The sequence below is a fragment of the Plenodomus lingam genome (genome assembly GCF_022343315.1).
Source record: "Plenodomus lingam strain CAN1 chromosome Unknown contig_11, whole genome shotgun sequence".
In the NCBI taxonomy this organism is placed as follows: Eukaryota; Fungi; Ascomycota; class Dothideomycetes; order Pleosporales; family Leptosphaeriaceae; genus Plenodomus; species Plenodomus lingam.
Genome location: NW_027093929.1, coordinates 1456092 through 1474286, shown reverse-complemented (window position 1 = coordinate 1474286; position 18195 = coordinate 1456092). Strand labels below are relative to the sequence as shown.

At 46.9% G+C, this 18195-nt stretch overlaps 9 protein-coding genes across 9 annotated transcripts; 3 read left to right on the top strand and 6 right to left on the bottom strand.

The window, feature by feature from the left end:
• Positions 1 to 160: 160 nt before the first annotated feature.
• On the bottom strand, positions 161 to 1078 carry IAQ61_000903 (uncharacterized protein; the record flags this gene model as incomplete). The annotated part of the gene is made up of 2 exons (XM_066094867.1): positions 161 to 784; positions 866 to 1078. The coding sequence occupies 2 exons, from the start codon at positions 1076 to 1078 to the stop codon at positions 161 to 163; spliced, it is 837 nt and encodes a 278-aa protein (XP_065955175.1).
• A 3876-nt stretch (positions 1079 to 4954) lies between these two features.
• IAQ61_000902 (uncharacterized protein) lies at positions 4955 to 6584 on the top strand (the record flags this gene model as incomplete). The annotated part of the gene is made up of 5 exons (XM_003841350.1): positions 4955 to 5117; positions 5170 to 5654; positions 5702 to 6000; positions 6057 to 6306; positions 6399 to 6584. The coding sequence occupies 5 exons, from the start codon at positions 4955 to 4957 to the stop codon at positions 6582 to 6584; spliced, it is 1383 nt and encodes a 460-aa protein (XP_003841398.1).
• A 542-nt stretch (positions 6585 to 7126) lies between these two features.
• On the top strand, positions 7127 to 7402 carry IAQ61_000901 (uncharacterized protein; the record flags this gene model as incomplete). The annotated part of the gene is made up of 1 exon (XM_003841351.2): positions 7127 to 7402. One exon carries the CDS (start codon positions 7127 to 7129, stop codon positions 7400 to 7402), a length of 276 nt encoding a protein of 91 aa, XP_003841399.2.
• Positions 7403 to 7501: 99 nt separating this feature from the next.
• IAQ61_000900 (uncharacterized protein) lies at positions 7502 to 7951 on the top strand (the record flags this gene model as incomplete). Its single annotated transcript, XM_003841352.2, has 1 exon — positions 7502 to 7951. The coding sequence occupies one exon, from the start codon at positions 7502 to 7504 to the stop codon at positions 7949 to 7951; it is 450 nt and encodes a 149-aa protein (XP_003841400.1).
• Positions 7952 to 8089: 138 nt separating this feature from the next.
• IAQ61_000899 (uncharacterized protein) lies at positions 8090 to 9882 on the bottom strand (the record flags this gene model as incomplete). The annotated part of the gene is made up of 2 exons (XM_066094866.1): positions 8090 to 9140; positions 9671 to 9882. 2 exons carry the CDS (start codon positions 9880 to 9882, stop codon positions 8090 to 8092), a joined length of 1263 nt encoding a protein of 420 aa, XP_065955174.1.
• Positions 9883 to 9942: 60 nt separating this feature from the next.
• On the bottom strand, positions 9943 to 10626 carry IAQ61_000898 (uncharacterized protein; the record flags this gene model as incomplete). The annotated part of the gene is made up of 1 exon (XM_003841354.2): positions 9943 to 10626. The coding sequence occupies one exon, from the start codon at positions 10624 to 10626 to the stop codon at positions 9943 to 9945; it is 684 nt and encodes a 227-aa protein (XP_003841402.2).
• Positions 10627 to 11060: 434 nt separating this feature from the next.
• On the bottom strand, positions 11061 to 11928 carry IAQ61_000897 (uncharacterized protein; the record flags this gene model as incomplete). The annotated part of the gene is made up of 2 exons (XM_003841355.2): positions 11061 to 11150; positions 11203 to 11928. The coding sequence occupies 2 exons, from the start codon at positions 11926 to 11928 to the stop codon at positions 11061 to 11063; spliced, it is 816 nt and encodes a 271-aa protein (XP_003841403.2).
• A 428-nt stretch (positions 11929 to 12356) lies between these two features.
• IAQ61_000896 (uncharacterized protein) lies at positions 12357 to 13848 on the bottom strand (the record flags this gene model as incomplete). The annotated part of the gene is made up of 5 exons (XM_066094865.1): positions 12357 to 12420; positions 12477 to 12579; positions 12658 to 12881; positions 12991 to 13206; positions 13340 to 13848. 5 exons carry the CDS (start codon positions 13846 to 13848, stop codon positions 12357 to 12359), a joined length of 1116 nt encoding a protein of 371 aa, XP_065955173.1.
• Positions 13849 to 14700: 852 nt separating this feature from the next.
• On the bottom strand, positions 14701 to 18070 carry IAQ61_000895 (uncharacterized protein; the record flags this gene model as incomplete). Its single annotated transcript, XM_066094864.1, has 6 exons — positions 14701 to 15612; positions 15660 to 15942; positions 15997 to 17046; positions 17245 to 17311; positions 17358 to 17393; positions 17456 to 18070. The coding sequence occupies 6 exons, from the start codon at positions 18068 to 18070 to the stop codon at positions 14904 to 14906; spliced, it is 2760 nt and encodes a 919-aa protein (XP_065955172.1). The 3' UTR covers positions 14701 to 14903.
• Positions 18071 to 18195: the final 125 nt, after the last annotated feature.

The following is an 18195-nucleotide window of genomic DNA, read 5'->3' as shown; positions in this document are numbered from 1 at the left end:
TGTCCACTGCCTGCCTGTTGCGGTCCTTGTGCTTCACCCTGGATAGCCGATGAGCTTGAATATGTAGTGCATGGTGTCTCGCCGCGGCTCTATTGATCCATCTCACGACATTCAGAGATGAAGTCGAGTACTTCTCTCGCCCAAATCATCTGGTCGAGCCCTAACGGTTGGACGCGATAGAACCGTGGCTGGTAGCATTTGTAAGGGACGACAGTGCACATATGGTGTGCAAAATTGGTATCACCTTGCGCAAGTCAACAAAGAAGAAACGTGGGTCGGAGGGATCGACGTACTTTGCGCGTTTTTGGTCTTTCTTCTGAATGCGACGAAGCACATACTTCTCGAGAGATTGACCTTTCTGCAAGGCTCGCGCCTGGTACTCTGCCTTCTTGGCAGGCTTCATCTTTGTAAGCTTCGCGGTCACAGAGGTACGCTCCTTGCTTCTGGAACTGTGTGTTGAGGGCTTCTGCGTGGCAGCATCAACCTCAGCCATCTTCTTCGCTTCTTTCTTCGCAAGTTTCGCTTCCTTGTCGCTCTTCCTGCTCTTTATATTCGTCTCAGACACGTCGGCCTCCTCGCGCTTGCGCTTGCTCGTTTTATCGAGCTTTGCCGCAGTTGACGCACCCTCGGTGTCGGACACAGAAGTGGCAGGGGTATTTGTACCGGATGGAGGAACGGAGGCGTCGGTCGTAGTCGCAGAACTGTCCTCAATGGTACCTTGGATCGCCTCGCCCTTCACGAAGAAGCCGTATAGACCACCGCGATTGATTCCTTGGGTACGGATCTGATTGAGTGTGCTCTGCGCATGGCATTAGCCTGGCATGGGGTCCGTCGTGGCCAGCATAACAGCCAGAAGGTCAAATACCTCTTTTCCAGTGCCAATGCTTTGCAGACTTTGGTCGTATGCGCGCATCCACCACTGGTCGTCGGTCGTATACGCCGCCTTCTTCTTGCCAAGACCCAATTGATCCTGCTTGTGGGTGATGAGAAGTGGTTTTTTGATGCCACGACCGGTCGAGTCGAGTGAATGGCCTGAGCCTTTCCAGCCTTGCTTCCGCAGGTACGCGTCAGCATTCATCGCGTCGGTTAATGTGAGAGTGAGGATTGCCTCGGTCGTGGACTGTAACTTTTTTTCTGGAGATGCCCTGCGCAACGTCGGAGCGGGGCGCGCCGCTAACTTGACTTAACGTGATCCACCACCAAGCGCCCACCCCCACTAAGCGCCCACTAACACTAAAATCACTAAATTTTTAACACTAAATTTCTTAATAACTATAGCACCTATTAATAACGCGCTTATAGTAATTAAATCCTTAACTCTTAGAGAAGATTTTATATACTTAGAAATAGTAGAAAAGTATAGTTACTTATAGTTAACCTTATCTAGATACTACTAGAAAATTTAGTAAATATATACTACTACTCTACTAAATAATTAAATACTTAATACTATATAAGAAAGTAAGCTTATAAAGTATATTAAAGAGCTTTATAAGTAAGAATTACCCCTTATATAAACTATTATTTAAAATTTTATAACTAAAATATTAAGGAATCTAGTAAGTAAAAATTAAGTATAGTACTTTATTAACTACTATAATATTAATTTTATCTTTTATTAAGCTACTAGGCTTAATTATAACTACTTTAAAGCTAATTTTATCTTTAAGTATAGCTTATACTTTAAGCTTTTATACTAAAAAATAGAGTAATATAATATTAAGAGTTAGTATATTTATAATATAAATAAAAAAGGTTTTCTTATTAGAGTACTATTAAAAACTAAATATATATTTAATAAGAGCACCTATAAATAAAAAAAAATTAGAGCTATACTCTAGAATAGTAATAAAGAGTAGATTACTACTATAGCTTATATATATACTAATAGTACTACTCTTACCCCTACTCTTATTTATTAGTCCTAATCTAGAGCTTTATAGGATACCTAGTTATAAGATTTTAACTTATTATAATACTAAGCTTTCTTTATAAGATTACTAAGTAGGTAAATAAGCTATACCCTAGGGGTATCCTAGCTTAAGGAGGTGTTTAATTATAAGATAAAAGCTAAAGCTTATACTTTATACTAGCTCCTTATCCTTAATAGCTATAGATTTTATATAATAATAGAGTTTATTAAGTACTATAATAAATATAAGATCTTACTTATAATATATCCCTCTTATAGTACTTATACCCTTTAGCTACTTAATATTATAGTATTTACTCCCTTTATAGCTTTATATAAAGCTTAATTATCTAGTTTTCTAGATAGCTTCTAAGGGCTTATAAGTATTACTAAAAGGGATTTCTACTAGTTATTTAATACTATATAGAGTAATACCTTTAAGGAAAAGCTAATATTAATAGCTTTTAAAGTAATAAGTATCTTACTACTTAACTTTAATATTATCCTTTTAAGGTTTAAAGCACCTATAAATAATAGTAACTAGCCTTCTTTAAGTAATAGTATAACCTTAATATTAAGTATAAGTAATTAAAGAAAGATAGAGTAGTTACTTTATAATACTATAATTAATATCTATAATAAATAGTTAAAGAAGCTTAGCTAGATAATCTATACTATATTAGTAAGAAATACTCTACTTAACTATAAAAATAAATACCTAAAGGCTACCCTAACTAATAAGAAGAAGTATAGGAAGTATAGTAAACCTCTATTATTACCCCCTAATAATAATTATAGTAGTAGTATTTAATTTATTTTACTATTAAAAGTAAAGTAAGTATTTAAGCTTTAAAAGTAAAAGAACCTTAAAGAATAAAAGTTATAATACTAAAAAGGTAAGGTAATTAAGCTTTATAAGTAATAGAAGCTTACTAAAGCTTAACTTATAAAGGAGTATTACTTAAATTAAGTAATTACTAAAAAGAAGTAAAAGAAGAAAGCTACTTAAAAAGCTACTATATATAATAAGTAAAAAACTACTAAGTAACTAGAAAAGTAACTCTAAAATAATATTAAAATATCTTAAATAGGTAAGAGGTAAATCCTTAAGCCTCCTACTATTATACTAGCTAAGGTAGTTAATAAGGAGCTAGTAGAAGAGGATATAGTAGTAGAGGCAACTTTATAGCGTAGGCGCCTAATTAGACCCCCTAAAAAGCTACTTATATAATCTAAAATATTTAATTTACTCTAATAGATCTAATAATTATAACTCTAAGAAATCTTATAATAGTAGCTATTATAGGTGGCGCAATATCTTTATTTAGTAGGTAGTGGATTTTAGTGTTAGTAGGCGCTTAGTAGGGGTAGGCGCTTGGTGGTGGATCACGTTATTGGTACTGGTACTAGCGTTAGCCAACCTTAAGCTAAAATCACTTAGAACAAGTAGCTTTTTATCTGCATCTAGCACTATAGTACAAAACTAGTTTATAGTAGCTATATTTATCTAAAGTAGACTAAGAAGTAGTTTAGGTAGAAGAAGTAAACCTAAATAGGGTTTATTATACTATATATTCTATAAAAGTAAACTACTTTTATTTCTACTTCTATTAATCTACTAGTATTACGTAGTAATACCTAGTTTCCTACTAATTAAGTATTTTACCCCTCCTTTCTTTAATCTTCTTTACTACCTCTACTACCACCTCTATTACTACCTCTATCACCACCTCTACCACCACCTCCACCACCTCCACCACCTCTATTATCACCACCTCCACCACCTCTACCACCACCACCTCTACCACCACCTCTACCACCACCTCTATTATCACCACCTCTATTATCACCACCTCTATTATCACCACCTCCTATTAGTAAAAATATTATAACTTATTATTATGTTATATATACGTATAGCATAAAGCTAATCTTATCTACCCCTTTTAGTCTTAGTTAGGTATTATAGTGTATAATAGAAATAAAACTACTTTTTATACTTAATTTAAACCCCTACTATAAAAGTAAACTACTACTTTAAACCTATTTATAGGTATATATAAGGTTAGTTTACACCTATATAGTAAACCCCTAGCGTACTATTCTACAGTAAACAATTTTTTACCGTAGTGCAGGTTCACAGGTAGACGCGCTTATTGACGCAGTCCCCAATCTCCGATGTCTGTCTTTATCCATCAGCACTCAACATGTCACTGGGACAGCAATTGGAATTGCGTTTGCTGTCCAGTCAGTGTCAGCAACCACAGGCGTCTAAACCACCAACCCGAGAATGACAAGACCGACAAGCCTGCTACAAACTGTCCAGGTACCGCCTATAAAAGTGCCTGTTTCAGCTGTAGAGATCGAAATCATCTTTTTTGGCCATACTATCGATATGAAGTGCTCGTTTTCAACCCCAGGGCGAGATGGGAGCACGCAATAGAACACAATCACCTTGGGCATCCGCGATTTCAGGGACCAGCATTTTCAGTTTCTTGTCCCACTTCTTCGAATGCTGCATTGCCTTCAAATCAAGTTGCTGGTCGAAAGAGACTTTTTGTTCCAGCCAGACTGTCTTTCGTCATTTTCAATCATAAATGTTTCATGTTGGGTGATTGACATATTCACACATACCACGCTTGTGAAGGCGACGAACCGTCCAATTTCGCCGTTTCCATGCATCAGTGCAGACGGCCATGATGCTCGACACATGTCGAGGCTTCACTTCGAGTGATCTGAACTTCTTTATGGTCATACAATACAGGCCTGTATTAATATCTCAAACTGAAACCCGGTATCCTTGTGTGAGGCGTTAAGGAGCAGGCTAATGTTCGCATGAGGTTGCTACAACAGCACGAGCAAACGGTCCCCGGCGCGCCTACCTCTATCGCTCCTGCCACATGCGTTAACGGTTTGCTATGGCGACCCAAAAAAAACAATGATTCACTCAGTAAATCCGCCTTTCCCTTACCACGCTTTCTGACCTTTATCAACTCAAATCCAGCTATACGATTACAACTAGCCTCGACACACTTGCGCAACATGAAGGCCTTCCGTTCACTCTCTCTGCTCACAGCCATGGTAGTTGCAGGTTGTTCACGTCTCCAAGACAGGGATTCTGCAGCGCCTAACTTTCCCGGTATACAATTTGGCGCAGATGGCGAATTATCGATCACTGTCTTCAGTGACCTACACTTCGGCGAGCGTATGTTTACTCTTGCACTACACGAAGCCAACACGTCCCTAATGAACTTCAGCTGCCTCTGCCCGTAACAGACCCAATTCTGACGTGAAGACCGTCTGCGTCATGAGCTCAATCCTCGACAACGAGAAACCGAATCTTGTAGTTCTCAACGGAGACCTCACATCTTGCGAATGGGTCGCTCCAGAGGATGCAAACAAGTTGATCGATCAAATCATCGCTCCATTGACCAGTCGAAATTTACAGTTCGCTGCTACTTTTGGTAACCACGACGCATCACAAACCTGCGACACTAGGTCCATGTCTGAGCACATGTGGCGGGACGCCCGAGGTACGAATGGTAGGAAGCTGTCATTCACAACGAGCTCCGTGGAAGGTGATGCGAGTAAAGTTGGGACGAGCAACTACTTTATCCCTGTGTACGGCTCCAAGGATTCTCGTGATTTGAAGATGTTGCTGTGGTTCTTCGATAGTAAGGGCGGACGTGTCTTTCAGCCTGGGAAAGGTGATGCTCCACTGGACAACTGGGTCGACGAGAAGGTAGGTATACTGCCTCTCTTCTATAAGGAGTACGCTGACATCTATAGGTTGTTGCATGGTTCACTCAGAAGAGCAGCGAATTCCATCACCAGCACGGTCGCGTCATTCCAAGTCTAGCTTTCGTCCACATCCCGGTACACGCGACGTACTCGTTTCAACAGCATGGCGGACTGATAGCCACCCACGAGCCAGGTCTGAATGAAGAGTTGATCGAGCAGCAAGGTGAAAAGTGCGATAGCTCTGGAAGCAACTGCAGCTACAACGGCGCCGACGCACCATTTATGAAAGCGCTAGTCGAGACCGAAGGGCTAATGGCTGTATTTTCAGGCCATGATCATGGAATTGAGTAGGTCTTAGAAACCTTTCATTACCTGCATGTCAATAGGCTGACTAGTACAACAGCTGGTGTATGAAGTGGTCCAAGCCCCTACCCAACACATCGCCGTCCAACGGGAATGGGCTCAACCTCTGCTTCAATCGGCACTCCGGCTACGGCGGCTACACCGACTGGACCCGTGGCGCACGACAGATTATGGTCAAAGAAGACAAGCTTGGAAAGAACGAAGTCGAGACTTGGATCAGACTTGAGGATGGCAATATCTCTGGGCGCGTAATGCTGAATTCGACGTTTGGAACGGATAGATATGAGGAAGTGAAGAAAGCCAAGACGTTTCACTCATAGGTAGAGTTGATGTCTGCTAAGGCTGTAGTCGGGAGTGCAACGAGGAGCAAAGTGAAGGCTAGTTCCACTTCAATGAGCAAGGCGACGTCTTCAGCAAGGATGAAGACAACTCTGCAGACCAAAAAGATCGCATCTCCCATGACAAGCAGCAAGTCCAATGCGCGGTCTACATCGCCCGTTACCCAGCCAACGACGCAGGTATCGAGGCACAGATGATTGACGGAGATCTTGACAGCGAACTTTCTTGAACATTTTCTGCACGTTTATAACACACCCCTGGATAAAAGATTTATATACTTGTCTTTTTTGCTTCAATATATCCTGTTCTAAGATTCGATTCGATCCATGTAGAAAGCTTGTCGCATCAGTACATCTCCACTATTAACCATGAGTAAGAGCTTCTTTTAGCTAACTATAGGGGTCGCTTTATCTTTCTGTAGCATGATGCATTTTCTGGTTGTCTGGCCCCATACATTGATTTAAACATAAGGATTCTCGGCACAATGGGAAAGCTAACAACATATACCAAGGGCTTGGTAACTTGGTAATGTTTTGGCAAAGAACACCAGAAAACAGCCTAACAACGACTTCGGGTCTATTACTTCCTACACTGCATGGAGAAATGATTTCTAACTGTATAGGCATAATTCAACTTTCTAATAGAGAGTCTCCACGTGATCTTAAAGTATAAGAATGCTGTTGCCTTCAAATCATGAAACACCAGGAACAACACTCCCCAGTCCTCAGATTCCACATTCCGATCACCCACCACCACACTATCACAGTGACAATGACAGCCTCTTTGACCATCGTCGTAAACGGTGCAAACCGCAGACTCGGACGAGGCATAGTCCAACTCCTCGCATCAACCAAACACCCCCGCCCCCTCCACATACATGCAACGTCCCGCTCTGGTACCAATCTCGATATCACACCCTCACACGCCAACACCATCTCCTACAGCACTCTCGATATATGCTCTCCCACATCAATATCCACTTCCCTCCAAACCATGCTCAAATCCAACACCGCCATCGAAATCCTCATCAACAACGCCGGCGTATGAACAACAGCAGCAGCGAAACCCTGACCAAGCCGAAGCCGTACTCAACCTAGACTACCGTGCTACCAAGAACATGTGTCTCTCCTTCTGGGGGAAGGCGGCATGAGCCGGAACCCAAACGCACAGATTGTAAACCTATCGAGCGCTGCTTCTGCGTTGGCCTTCTACAGTACTGCACTGCAGGCGCAGTTCCGTGCTGTGGAAACAGTTTCTGATATCGATACCCTCGCCTCATCGTACCTGGAGGCTGTCCGTGGCGGGGACAAGTCGCAAGAGGAAAGTGGATGGGGTACCGGTCCGCGCAGCTACTCAGTTAGTAAAGCGTGTGTGAATGCGCTGACGGTGGTGTTGGCGCGCTTGTATCCGGGCGTGTGTGTCAATTGCTGTTGTCCGGGGTGGATGGATACGGATATGGGGAGGCAGGGGCCGCTGCCTGGGGATCCAGCAAAGACGGTGGAGGAGGGGGCGAGGATACCGGTTAGGTTTGCGGTGGGGGATTTGAGTGCAGGGAATGATGAGGATGGTGGGGTGGGAAGGGAAGGAGAGGGTTAGTGGGAGATATTTTGCGAATGATGGGGTGGAGGGTAAGGGATGGGGGAAAGTGAGGGAGTGGTGATGAGATGACAAACAAATGTTATTCGACGCGAGATATGTACCATGATAAAGATTGTAGATTTTATCAAGTACCGATCAATCAAGAAACCACTTCGGTACCTCAGGACCCCAGACAGCTAAACTCTCATCTCCCGCCTTGCCCCACCCGATCGGTGTATCTTCATTCACCAAGTCTCCATCTGCATAATGTTCGATCATATTCCCTGTCGTATCCCACCAATAGTCAAAAAGTTGACTTCCCAGGATATGTCTGCCAACGCCCCACACGCTCTTGTACCCCTTCTTCGCCAGCCACTCGTGCCCTAAGCTCTGCGTGTCAAAGTCGTGCACTTCAAAGGAACAATGGTGCACATGTGATGTTTTGTTTGTGCTGAAGAAAATCGTATGATGGTCTGTGTACGCCTGCCCAATATCGATGTGCGCGAAGATGGCGACGTCCTTTTTCTCGCCAGTGGGAAGCGTGACATAGAGAAAGTCTGTGGGCACGATATTGAATGTGCGTGTATACCATTGTAATTCAGCCTGGAAATTCTGGACACACAAGCCATAATGACCCAACTTGTGTACCGCCGCCGGACCGGGCTTGAAGCGCTGGAACCTTGCTTTTCGCGGCTTATCGTGTTCGTAATTTGTGGCGAGGACTTCGGGGAAGGGACCTGGTGTTTTTTTTTCCTGTCCATGGATCAGGTTGATGGGGAAGCCTTCTGGGTCGTGCAGTGTGACCATGTGACCGCCGCCTGGGGCGTCGGTGAGTTCAGTGATGGACGAGGCGCTGGGTAGTGTAGCAGCTTTCTCTAATTCTGCGAATGATTCGACTTCGAATGTTCCACCGAGGAACTCCTTCTCCCCTTCTTGCGCATAGTAGACGTATTGATCGTCGCCGTAGCCCTTGTACCAGCGCTTCCCATCCATCTTTTTCGCCACGCTCATACCGAAATCTCGAAGGAATGTGGTTATTTCATCAAGATTCGGATGCTGGTAGCGCATATGGACAAGTTTTGTGAGTTTTATTTGTGCGTTGCGATCGATATTCTGTTCTTGCTGCCATTGGCGGAGTGGTCTACATGGCTTTGGTATAGCCTCAAGTTGTGGTACTGAAGAACCTCGGTTTGGTGATGTCTCGCGGCTCGCATCCTGCAGCATGAATTAGTATGTGGCCAATTTGAAGTATTTTAGTTATAAATCACGTGTCAACGCCAGTATCATGGCGATGATGAGTTTCTTGTACAGCAATAATGACGTAGGGCCTCTACATACCGCAGGTGTGATCTTCTCTTTGAGTTCGTCGAATGCCATGTTGACTGAAATCTGAATCGATATTATCAGGTCTAAATCAAATCTTTCGAGTGGTGAACATTCGAGACGTGTGTGGGTGCACCATTGTGGTACATATGTCGCATGTGGGGAAGGGGCAGCGGATGTGGGGTCCCGGCATTACCGGTATCATACCTAGGGCTGAGTAAACCAGCGCTACCCACGAAAGAACTCCACTCTGAATCGGAGAATTAAAGTACGTCCGAAATTCTACATCGCACAATTATACATACACAGTACTGTAATCTGTATGTCTTAATTCGCTAGTTCCTCAAATAATCTTCGACCAGAGATGGCCCACCTGGCCTATTCGCAGGAAGACATGGATGGCATAAACGTTACGTTCGTCTTGCATCCACTTCCTGTGCAACCTTAGCATCCGACGTCCCCCTGCCCGCTACTCTACTATTCCACTTCCGATCAAAAACCTGTAGACTTCTCTGCGCCGTAGGGACAACATCCAAAGCCTTAACACTAACGCGATCTTTCTGACTTAGCATGAATACGGCCGTCTCCGCAACATCTTCCGCAACCAATGGTTCAAAACCCTCCATGAAATCCTCGTACTGTCTTTTATCGAATCCAACTCTGCACTATCATTAGCATGTCCCCTCTCAAGTCTCAACTTTTGGTTTTGGTTCAAGGGGCCGTCGTTGTGGAGAAGATAGAGACAGGACAGGGGGAACATACCTTTGTTCATGAAAATGCGTGGCCACAACCCCAGGTCTCAACGCAAGAACCTTGATATCACTATCCACCAATTCTGTCCTCAACACATTCGTAAATGCTTCCTGACACGCTTTACTCGCATGATACACTGCCTCACCAGAAAAAGGCGGAACCTCCAGTCCTGTGGTACTTGTCACATTCAAAATGATTCCTTTAGCTCTCTTCTTCATACCACCCTCATTCCACACCGCATACGTTGCAAACATGAAGCCGTTAATATTGGTACCTGTCATGGTGACCACATCTTGGATTTTGAGATCCGGAAAGGCGTTGGGTGCGCCCAAAGCAAGTCCAGCGTTATTGACAAGGATGTCGATTGGGCCAGCAACTCGGGACATGTGAGATATAGCTGTGGAGAGAGCGTCATAGTCCGAAACGTTTACGGGCTCGGTGAAGACTTGGATATTTGGATATGTTGATGTTATATCGTTGGCAACTGCCTTCAGTTTTGCAGTTGAGCGTGCGAAGAGGATGAGGGTTGCGGACTCCGCTGCGAGGCGTTTTGCAACGGCAGCGCCGATGCCCATGGAGGCGCCGGTTATAAGAACGGTCTGGCCTTTGAGCGACATCTTGAGCCAACTGGATGCAATGAAATGTTTCTGTTTTTGGCTGTATTGATCACCACGTCACTGTGGGAATCAGTAGCGACGATTTGTAATATCAGTACTTGTGACCAAAAAGTACAACAATGGCGTCATGTGCCACTACGTAATGTTGCATACACCAGGGATGGATATATTCTAGTGCGGGATGGATATAAGAAACTATCGCAAATGAGTAGTAACTATGTAATAGTAGGCAGTGTTGTTGTTTGTCCTGCATTAGTTAGTTAATTGAGCTATGCGAATCCATGGTACAATTTTACTCACATATTACAATGCACCTCATAATGCTTACAGTTTGAATAGGACGCAAGCAGATGTGCGCTCTCATCTCGTGCGAGATCAGGTGATATTATCGTCGCATTTGAGGTGATCTGTTTTCAGGATGCCACCCATTGTCATCATCCATCCCAGCGTTGCGCCTCCTTATTGTATCCGATGAGATCAAGATCGATATTGAGTGTCTTCAGCATCATATCCATAGTAAAAGACTGCCATCAATCAGCAAACGCTCGTTCAAAGAGTGAAGTGCCAAATACTCACATCATCATCAGCACCGCGCTTGAAGGTCTCCTTCTCTTCATCGACCTTCTCCTCAGACATCTCCGCATACCTATCATACGCCTCATCAGAAACCTCGCCATTCTCCTTTGCCTCCTCGATCTTCTCTCGCTCTGCCTGTCGCTCTTCTCGATCCCATTGCATCTGTCGTTCTTTCGACTCGTTCTCCCGTTCTTTCCACGCGCCTACCCCACCCATCCTATTCACTCGGTCTCTTGTACTCCCGAATAGCTCTTCTGCAGCTGCACGGCTCGCTGTGCGCCATTTGTCAATCAGGACCATCAGATCGTCGTCCTTGGTCGAGGTTGCGAGGGTTTGGGCCTGCGTAAGCATTTGTATCTCGTTGCGGATTTGCATGATCTCCCGCGCAACAGATGGCTTAGAAGGCGTGCCCCTATTAGTACCACGTGGAGTTCCTAGCGAACCAGGACGAGATGCAAGCGGCTTCGATACATGTGCTACAGGGGTCGCGGGGGCTACTGGAGATGCAGTCGTAGCAGTGGACTGCTGATAAGTACTGGTGTTTGTTGCAGGTCTTGCTGAATATGTAGACACTGGTGGAAACGAAGCTGTCTCTGGCGGGTCTGAAGACGGTGGATCAGAGCCTATGTTGGGTTTCAGCGGGGTGCGGAAGGGTGATTTGAACGGCTTGTGCAGCGTCTTGGTTGCTTCGTTCAGCCGGCGGCGTTTGGCTTGCGGTGTCGACATCTTCGCGGTGATGGTGGCATTGGTTCGCGAGAGTATCGATGTTGAGCAAGCCCAGCGCCAGAATTAAAGGTGGGAGACTTTGTTGGTCACGTTTCGCTATGTCATCGCTTGTCTTTTGGAAGGAAGTCGCGAAGCGGCCGACTGTGCGCAACGCACCATCACGTGACACCATCCATCATCCAAACCTTCAAAGTCACTAATCCGCAGCATCTCAGAGTGAAACATGGTGTCCAGAACGTCTATCACTGTTTCATGCCCACTCACAATTGATTATACCAGGACATCAATATAGCTGTGACTTGATCCCCTTGATCTCAAAGGAGCAACTGGCCCATCAGAGGGTGTCCCTGAATCTACAGTAATTGACATGAAAAGCATCTCGACTCCTCCCCTGGAACATATGGAAGCCCCAAAATTCGTCCCTCAGTTCATAGCTTAGCACTCGGTGACAGCGTCTTCTGTACCAGCTCCAACACGCGTTCCGCCGTACCCCTGCACAAAGTCAGCATCCTTCAAGCCCGCAACCAATTCTTGCCAAAAACACATACCACGAACTCTGATACCCCGTCCCAGAATGCCCATAGCAATGCACAACCGGTACTTTCCACCTACCAGTCTCGGCCTCGATTCTCGGTCCGCCTTTGCGGGACGCTATCCAACACATTGTCAGCCTCTACCCTCTTCCCAAAACTTATGCACGCATCAAAGGCGCAAGTGACTGTGACTCACGTCTCAACCCAATGTTCCTAGCAATAACCTGCAGATCCTGTGGTTTCCCCAATTCAGGACACAGTTCGCAACATCGCTTCAGAATGTCCTGGCCTAGCTGCTCATCCCACTCTGCACTCCAATCGTTGTCCTGACGGCTCCCACCGCAGATGACGCCGCCGCCGAGGGGGCGGGGAAATACATATGTGGTTGTTGGGAAGATGCGCTGTTGACTTCTCAAGTACCTGTTCATATAGCAGTCAGCAGTGTGAAAAGGAGCGCGGACAGGGATATTCGCATTTGGTGGCAAGAGAATGGAGAGGATATATATACCCCATCCTTTCATATTCGTACATTCTGTTGATTGGCACTTTGGGTTCAGCTACGAGGAGCGTCTGCCCCCGCGTAGGGTAGAGGTTTGCGTCGCGGACGTCGGTAAGGTGGAGGGATCCAATGCCCGTGCAATTCACCAGGAGATCAGTTGCTGGTAGATCGCCGAGAAGAGAAGTGATGGACGCATACTTCCTCCTGATCAGTTTCACGCCTCGGGCTAGGGCTTGAGCCTGTAACCTATACGCTTTATCAGCACACACATCAACATCTCCCTATCTCCACGACCACAAAGGAACCCATAGTCTTCTCCCCTCAGCACGCGAGGCCAGGATGACGAAAAACAACAAACGAAAAGTTGAGTAAAACGCACCACTGCAAATAAACCTGCGTATTAATCCTAAACGTACTCTTAATATCCATCCCAAACTCTGCGTCCTCGGGCAAAACATCTTTTCCCAGCTCCCCAATCCCCCCTACCAACTCCTCATACCACACCTTTCCCGTCCCTACACTGAATACACCGGCCTCCTTCTTGCCCGTATCAAATACGGCCCACATGCCCATCCTCCCCAATCCCGCCTCATTCCCCTCACCTCTCTTCTGCGCTTTGCAACCGTGCACTGAGTCCCCATCCATAAGTGCATTGAACCGGTTGAAGGTTACGCGGTCGTAGTGCTCGAGGGGCCCGTTGTCAGTGGCCATGGAGGACCAGTTTGCGCCGGCCCAGGGCGAGCAGTAGTCGATGCTGCGGTCGCCGGGGAAGTGGGTGGCCACGACTGTGAGGGTAGCAGAAGGGTAGGCGGAGGAGAGTGTCAGGGCTGTTGAGAGGCCAATTACGCCTGCGCCGAAAACGGTGATGTTTTGGGGCTCTGAGGACATTGCGGGGGTAAGTGGTGGTTGGAATTTGTGGGTTGTTGGTGATTTGTATGTGCTGGTTTTGGTGGCAGGCAACTGTAAGTGATGGAATATCGGTAGGCACGGGGATTCGTGACTCAGTCTGTCGCTGGTCGTCAACACGGTTCTGGGTGTCAAGGTCTAGTGGAGAATGCGGAGAGAGGTTGTATTACTAGGCAGTCTATGCTTATGTCTTATAGTAATGCGAAAATAACGTTAGACGAGAGGCTCCATCGGCATTGGCATTCCGAACCCAATGAGCTATTCCGACGGTAAAGGAGCCGCTACTACCAGTTATCTCGGCTAGTTTGAGGATCACGTTACTTGTCCTGTGCCATCCAAATCGCCAGAATGTAGCAGTGGCAGATCACATGATACTCAAACTACCCGAGCGCATGAGGTAGACTAGGTACCGGTGGTCTGCAGCATGGCGTGAATCGTACTAGATGCAAGATGAGATAAGAAGACGCGGTCGCGTTACCTCGAGGAGCTAAGCTTTGGATGCCTTATTTTTAAGTGGAACAACTTTGAGGTCTAGCATTGTCAAGATGTTGATAGTGTATCTGGCGAGGCTATTGGGACCACATCGATAGGCTCTTTGTGGGGCTAGGCAAGGGCTACACCGTCGGCTGGCACAACCACTTTCTCAACATCTGGCTTGATGCATTCGACTTTCTACAGTACTTGGCCAAGCCTGGGTTATCTTGTTCAAGAGCTACAACTAGACAAGCATGTTCTCGGCAGCAGACTACAGGGCGCTACTGTCTACCAAAGTGCAACACACAGCCCACCAATCGTCAAAGGGACATTCAGGCGCCACACCAAAGCGGGGTTGCACACAAGGTATAGCATGGATTAGGTATCGTGTATAATAAGAAGGGGGGTATCTGAAACATTAAACTCGAACTAAGATACGCAAGAGAGCGTCTTTTGCCAGTCCGCAAAAGAAGGTTTTCAAAAAGCGCAATATACACAAGCACCAAAACACCTAGCTTTTGCCATCAAGTCTGTTCTACTATGGGGCCATGGGGTTTTCTTCTTCAAGAAGACTGCTTTATAAACCAGTCCGAACTCGCATCAACCATATAATTCGTAATGTTCGACTCGTTCCCATACCCACCTTCTTGCAGTTGCATACTACCATCTTGCGCTGCATAGCTCATCGCACCATCCATCGAGACTGGAAGTCGAGGCATGTTGAAGAAATCAAACACATCGAGATACTCCAGCTCATTGGGCGCTGGCGTGCGTGCTGGCGTGACAGATGGAAGTCTCGCATTCAACCTCGGTTGTCGAGAAATGAGGAAGTCAAGGTCAAATGCGCAGCGACGCATGTCAGCCAGAATCTTTACCGTTGAAGGTGTAACTCTTTCGCCATTGACGCCAGCAGGCGTCTGCTGGCTCTCCTGATATTCTGAGAGCACACGTGAGAGAAGATTTGCGTAGCGTGTGCCCACTTCCCAATACTGGCCAAACTCTTGGAGTGTGCGGACGAGGAGGTCGATAGACGAGTCAACACGATGGTCAATCGTCGAGCCGTGGACAAGGAGCACACGAGCAGCAACCCAAAGTGAGAATGCAAATGGAGGACCGAGTTTGCTCAAGAGACCGTTATCCCGCACGCATGCACATAGCGCGGTGATGCTCTCGACCGCGCTAAGACATCTTTGGCTTGCGCTAAAAGATGGAGTGAAGATCGGTGAACGATGTGTAGGATATGCCGCGGATGAATGAAGACGGATAATAGTGCTAAAGCTGTCAGCCTTGTGGTATATCAATGATTTTGTCTGACTTACGTATGATAAGCCGCATGCAACATAACCATTCCGCTGTTCAACGTCTGGTTCATGCCATTCGATTTTGCAAATACCCTCGCCGAATTGCCGAATTCCTGTGGCAGGTTGTACTTCCACTGTTCGATAGCATTGTCGAGCTCTCTGTACTCGCTTTGCCACTTCTCTACGTCTGAGAGTGAAGTGATGTCGACTGGCTTTTTTAGGAACTTGTGTATGCGAGTCAACAGGCCCAGAATCTCGATATAGTATGAAAAGGGACCCAAGTTCTCAGGCCTGTCCATACCTAGTCATATGAGTCAGTAACTTTTGTCAATAAATAGTCCTCGGGGCTACACACTGTAATCAGTTCTCGTCGAAGTATGGAACCATCGAGTGTCGACCGGCAGATTACGCGCAAACATGTCGTCTCGACAAGGCAACTTGCGATCTACCTCGTCTTCATCGAGCGCAAATTCAAAGGCTGTTGCAACTGTGGCATATCGATCGAGGACATAGATCATCCAGAAGAGCCTGCGTCGACTTTCCTCCTCGATCCAGTCCTTTGGCTCAGGCAAGACAATCGCCCGTAGTGTGTAGATTGAAGCGTATTGGGGCGCAACACTTGGCGAAAACTTTTCGACAGAAAGGCCCAGCTGAACGACACTTCGTGTGATGAGAGCGAGCAAGTTCCATCCAGGAGGTCCATTCGAACAACCTACGACATCCAATGCAAGGATCACGAGTGCCTGGAGCGACTTGACCGAACTATTCTCGATGCCGTAAAGCAAGACCTTTTCTTTCGAACTCTGGTGATACCGCGCTCTCTTTTCAGGTGTCAAACGTTGATCGGTCGAGAACCTGACCGTTGTAGCCACCACCGCATGGAGAATAATTCGATCCGCCTCATCCAGAGTAGTGTCGCCGAACAATGAATTCAGGGTAGTCTGGCGGTGCAAGATCGGACACCAGGGGTATATGTGCTTAAAGAACAAGTCGACTAGGCCATACAACAAATCGTATGGAGGAAAGTCGACCTCCGATTGACCCAGGGCTCTTGACATGGTCGGGTGAAACTGGTCATTGTTGAAAGACGGGGTATACGAGTCTCGGTGCATGCTGCTTAGCCCGGCATGTATATCATCAGATTGTCCATAACCGTTGCCTGTGACAGATGGCGTCGGCCTACCATCGGTAACACCAAACTGATTTTGGATGGCATTCTGCGACGGGAACGTGGCGTTGGGCTTCTGTATAAAGAGGGCCGTCTCTGGACGCGGGATATGCGGTGTTTGTATGACGGGCGGGCTACGAAAGGTGTTGATTTCGTGGGGGGACGATGTTGCAATGGACGCAGTGGACAAATGGTTGATCTGGGCCTGCTGCTGTGCCAGTGCATGTTCGAGCTTGTCTACGCACTCAGTGGTTAGCTGCAGTGTCCCGACATGATCCATGCAATGCGATGCGTCGTCAAGCAGGCTTGCGATGCTTCATCACAGCCACGAGACACCGTTGAAATAAATCTCGTAGGCTCGAGATTTGGCCAGCCCTGTGTCAGGGTGCAACGTGCCTCGGCCGGTGGTCTGCAGCGGCGTGGAATGCTACTCACCCAAACGAGCTTCAAGCTCACGGCCATAGCCAGCTCGCAATCCAGGTTTTTTACGAGGCAGATACACCTTCAAGGAGTCAGCCACAGAGTTTTCAACACAGGACTAGACATACGCAAGCCGAGTTGTTCTTGACACACCAGCTACAAGCCTACTCATGGCGATCCTCTCGTCAGCCGATCATCTTTGCAGCACTCGAGCAGTGATCCTTACCGGCGCCCCACGGTCGCATTTCACTTTCCTCTGCTTGCATGTTTCGCAGGACACGCTCAAGGGTCGCTTCCTCTTGCTGGGAGCACCGCTTTGGCTCCTGTCGTGTGCTTCGTCTGCGCTGGACGCATCCTCACCACTCCAGTCGTGATGGTCTTCGGCCGACTGTTGCGAGTGCTTTGCTGTGTCATTTGGGCTGGCGACATGCGGGTGCGATGCGCCGCCGTTGGCATTTGTCGCTGTCGCGTCCATGAGGCAGGATGCGACTGGAGGCGTGCTGCTGGAGCGTGTGCTCGGTGTGATGTGGCCCGAGTTGGGGCCCGAGTTTGCGCGGGGAGTGCTGTGAGTATTAGGCCGTTCCCCAGATTCGCCGTATTGCTCGGCCGGACACGGTCTCCCCCTTGCAGGCGCCCACCATTGGTGGACTGGTGGCCCCGGGCGGGTCTCCGGTATCAGATACAGTACCATACCGTAAAAGCCCCTACTCGTTTGGTCAATCAACTCTCCGTTTCGGACTGCCGAGGCTGGTGAAAAGAGCGCTCCACAGCAGTGCGATCCACCGCTTGGCCGAAGGTTTGGAATGGTCTCATTGTCTTCGGGTCGGGCTCGCAGCGACATGAACCGAAAGTATCCAGGTCGCAGGTCTGGACGTGTCGCACATGACTGTCCCATCTATATAACAAACACAGTCTCTTTCTTCTCAGCTTTGTACCCCTCTCTTTTGTGTCTTGCCTTTCTTCTGG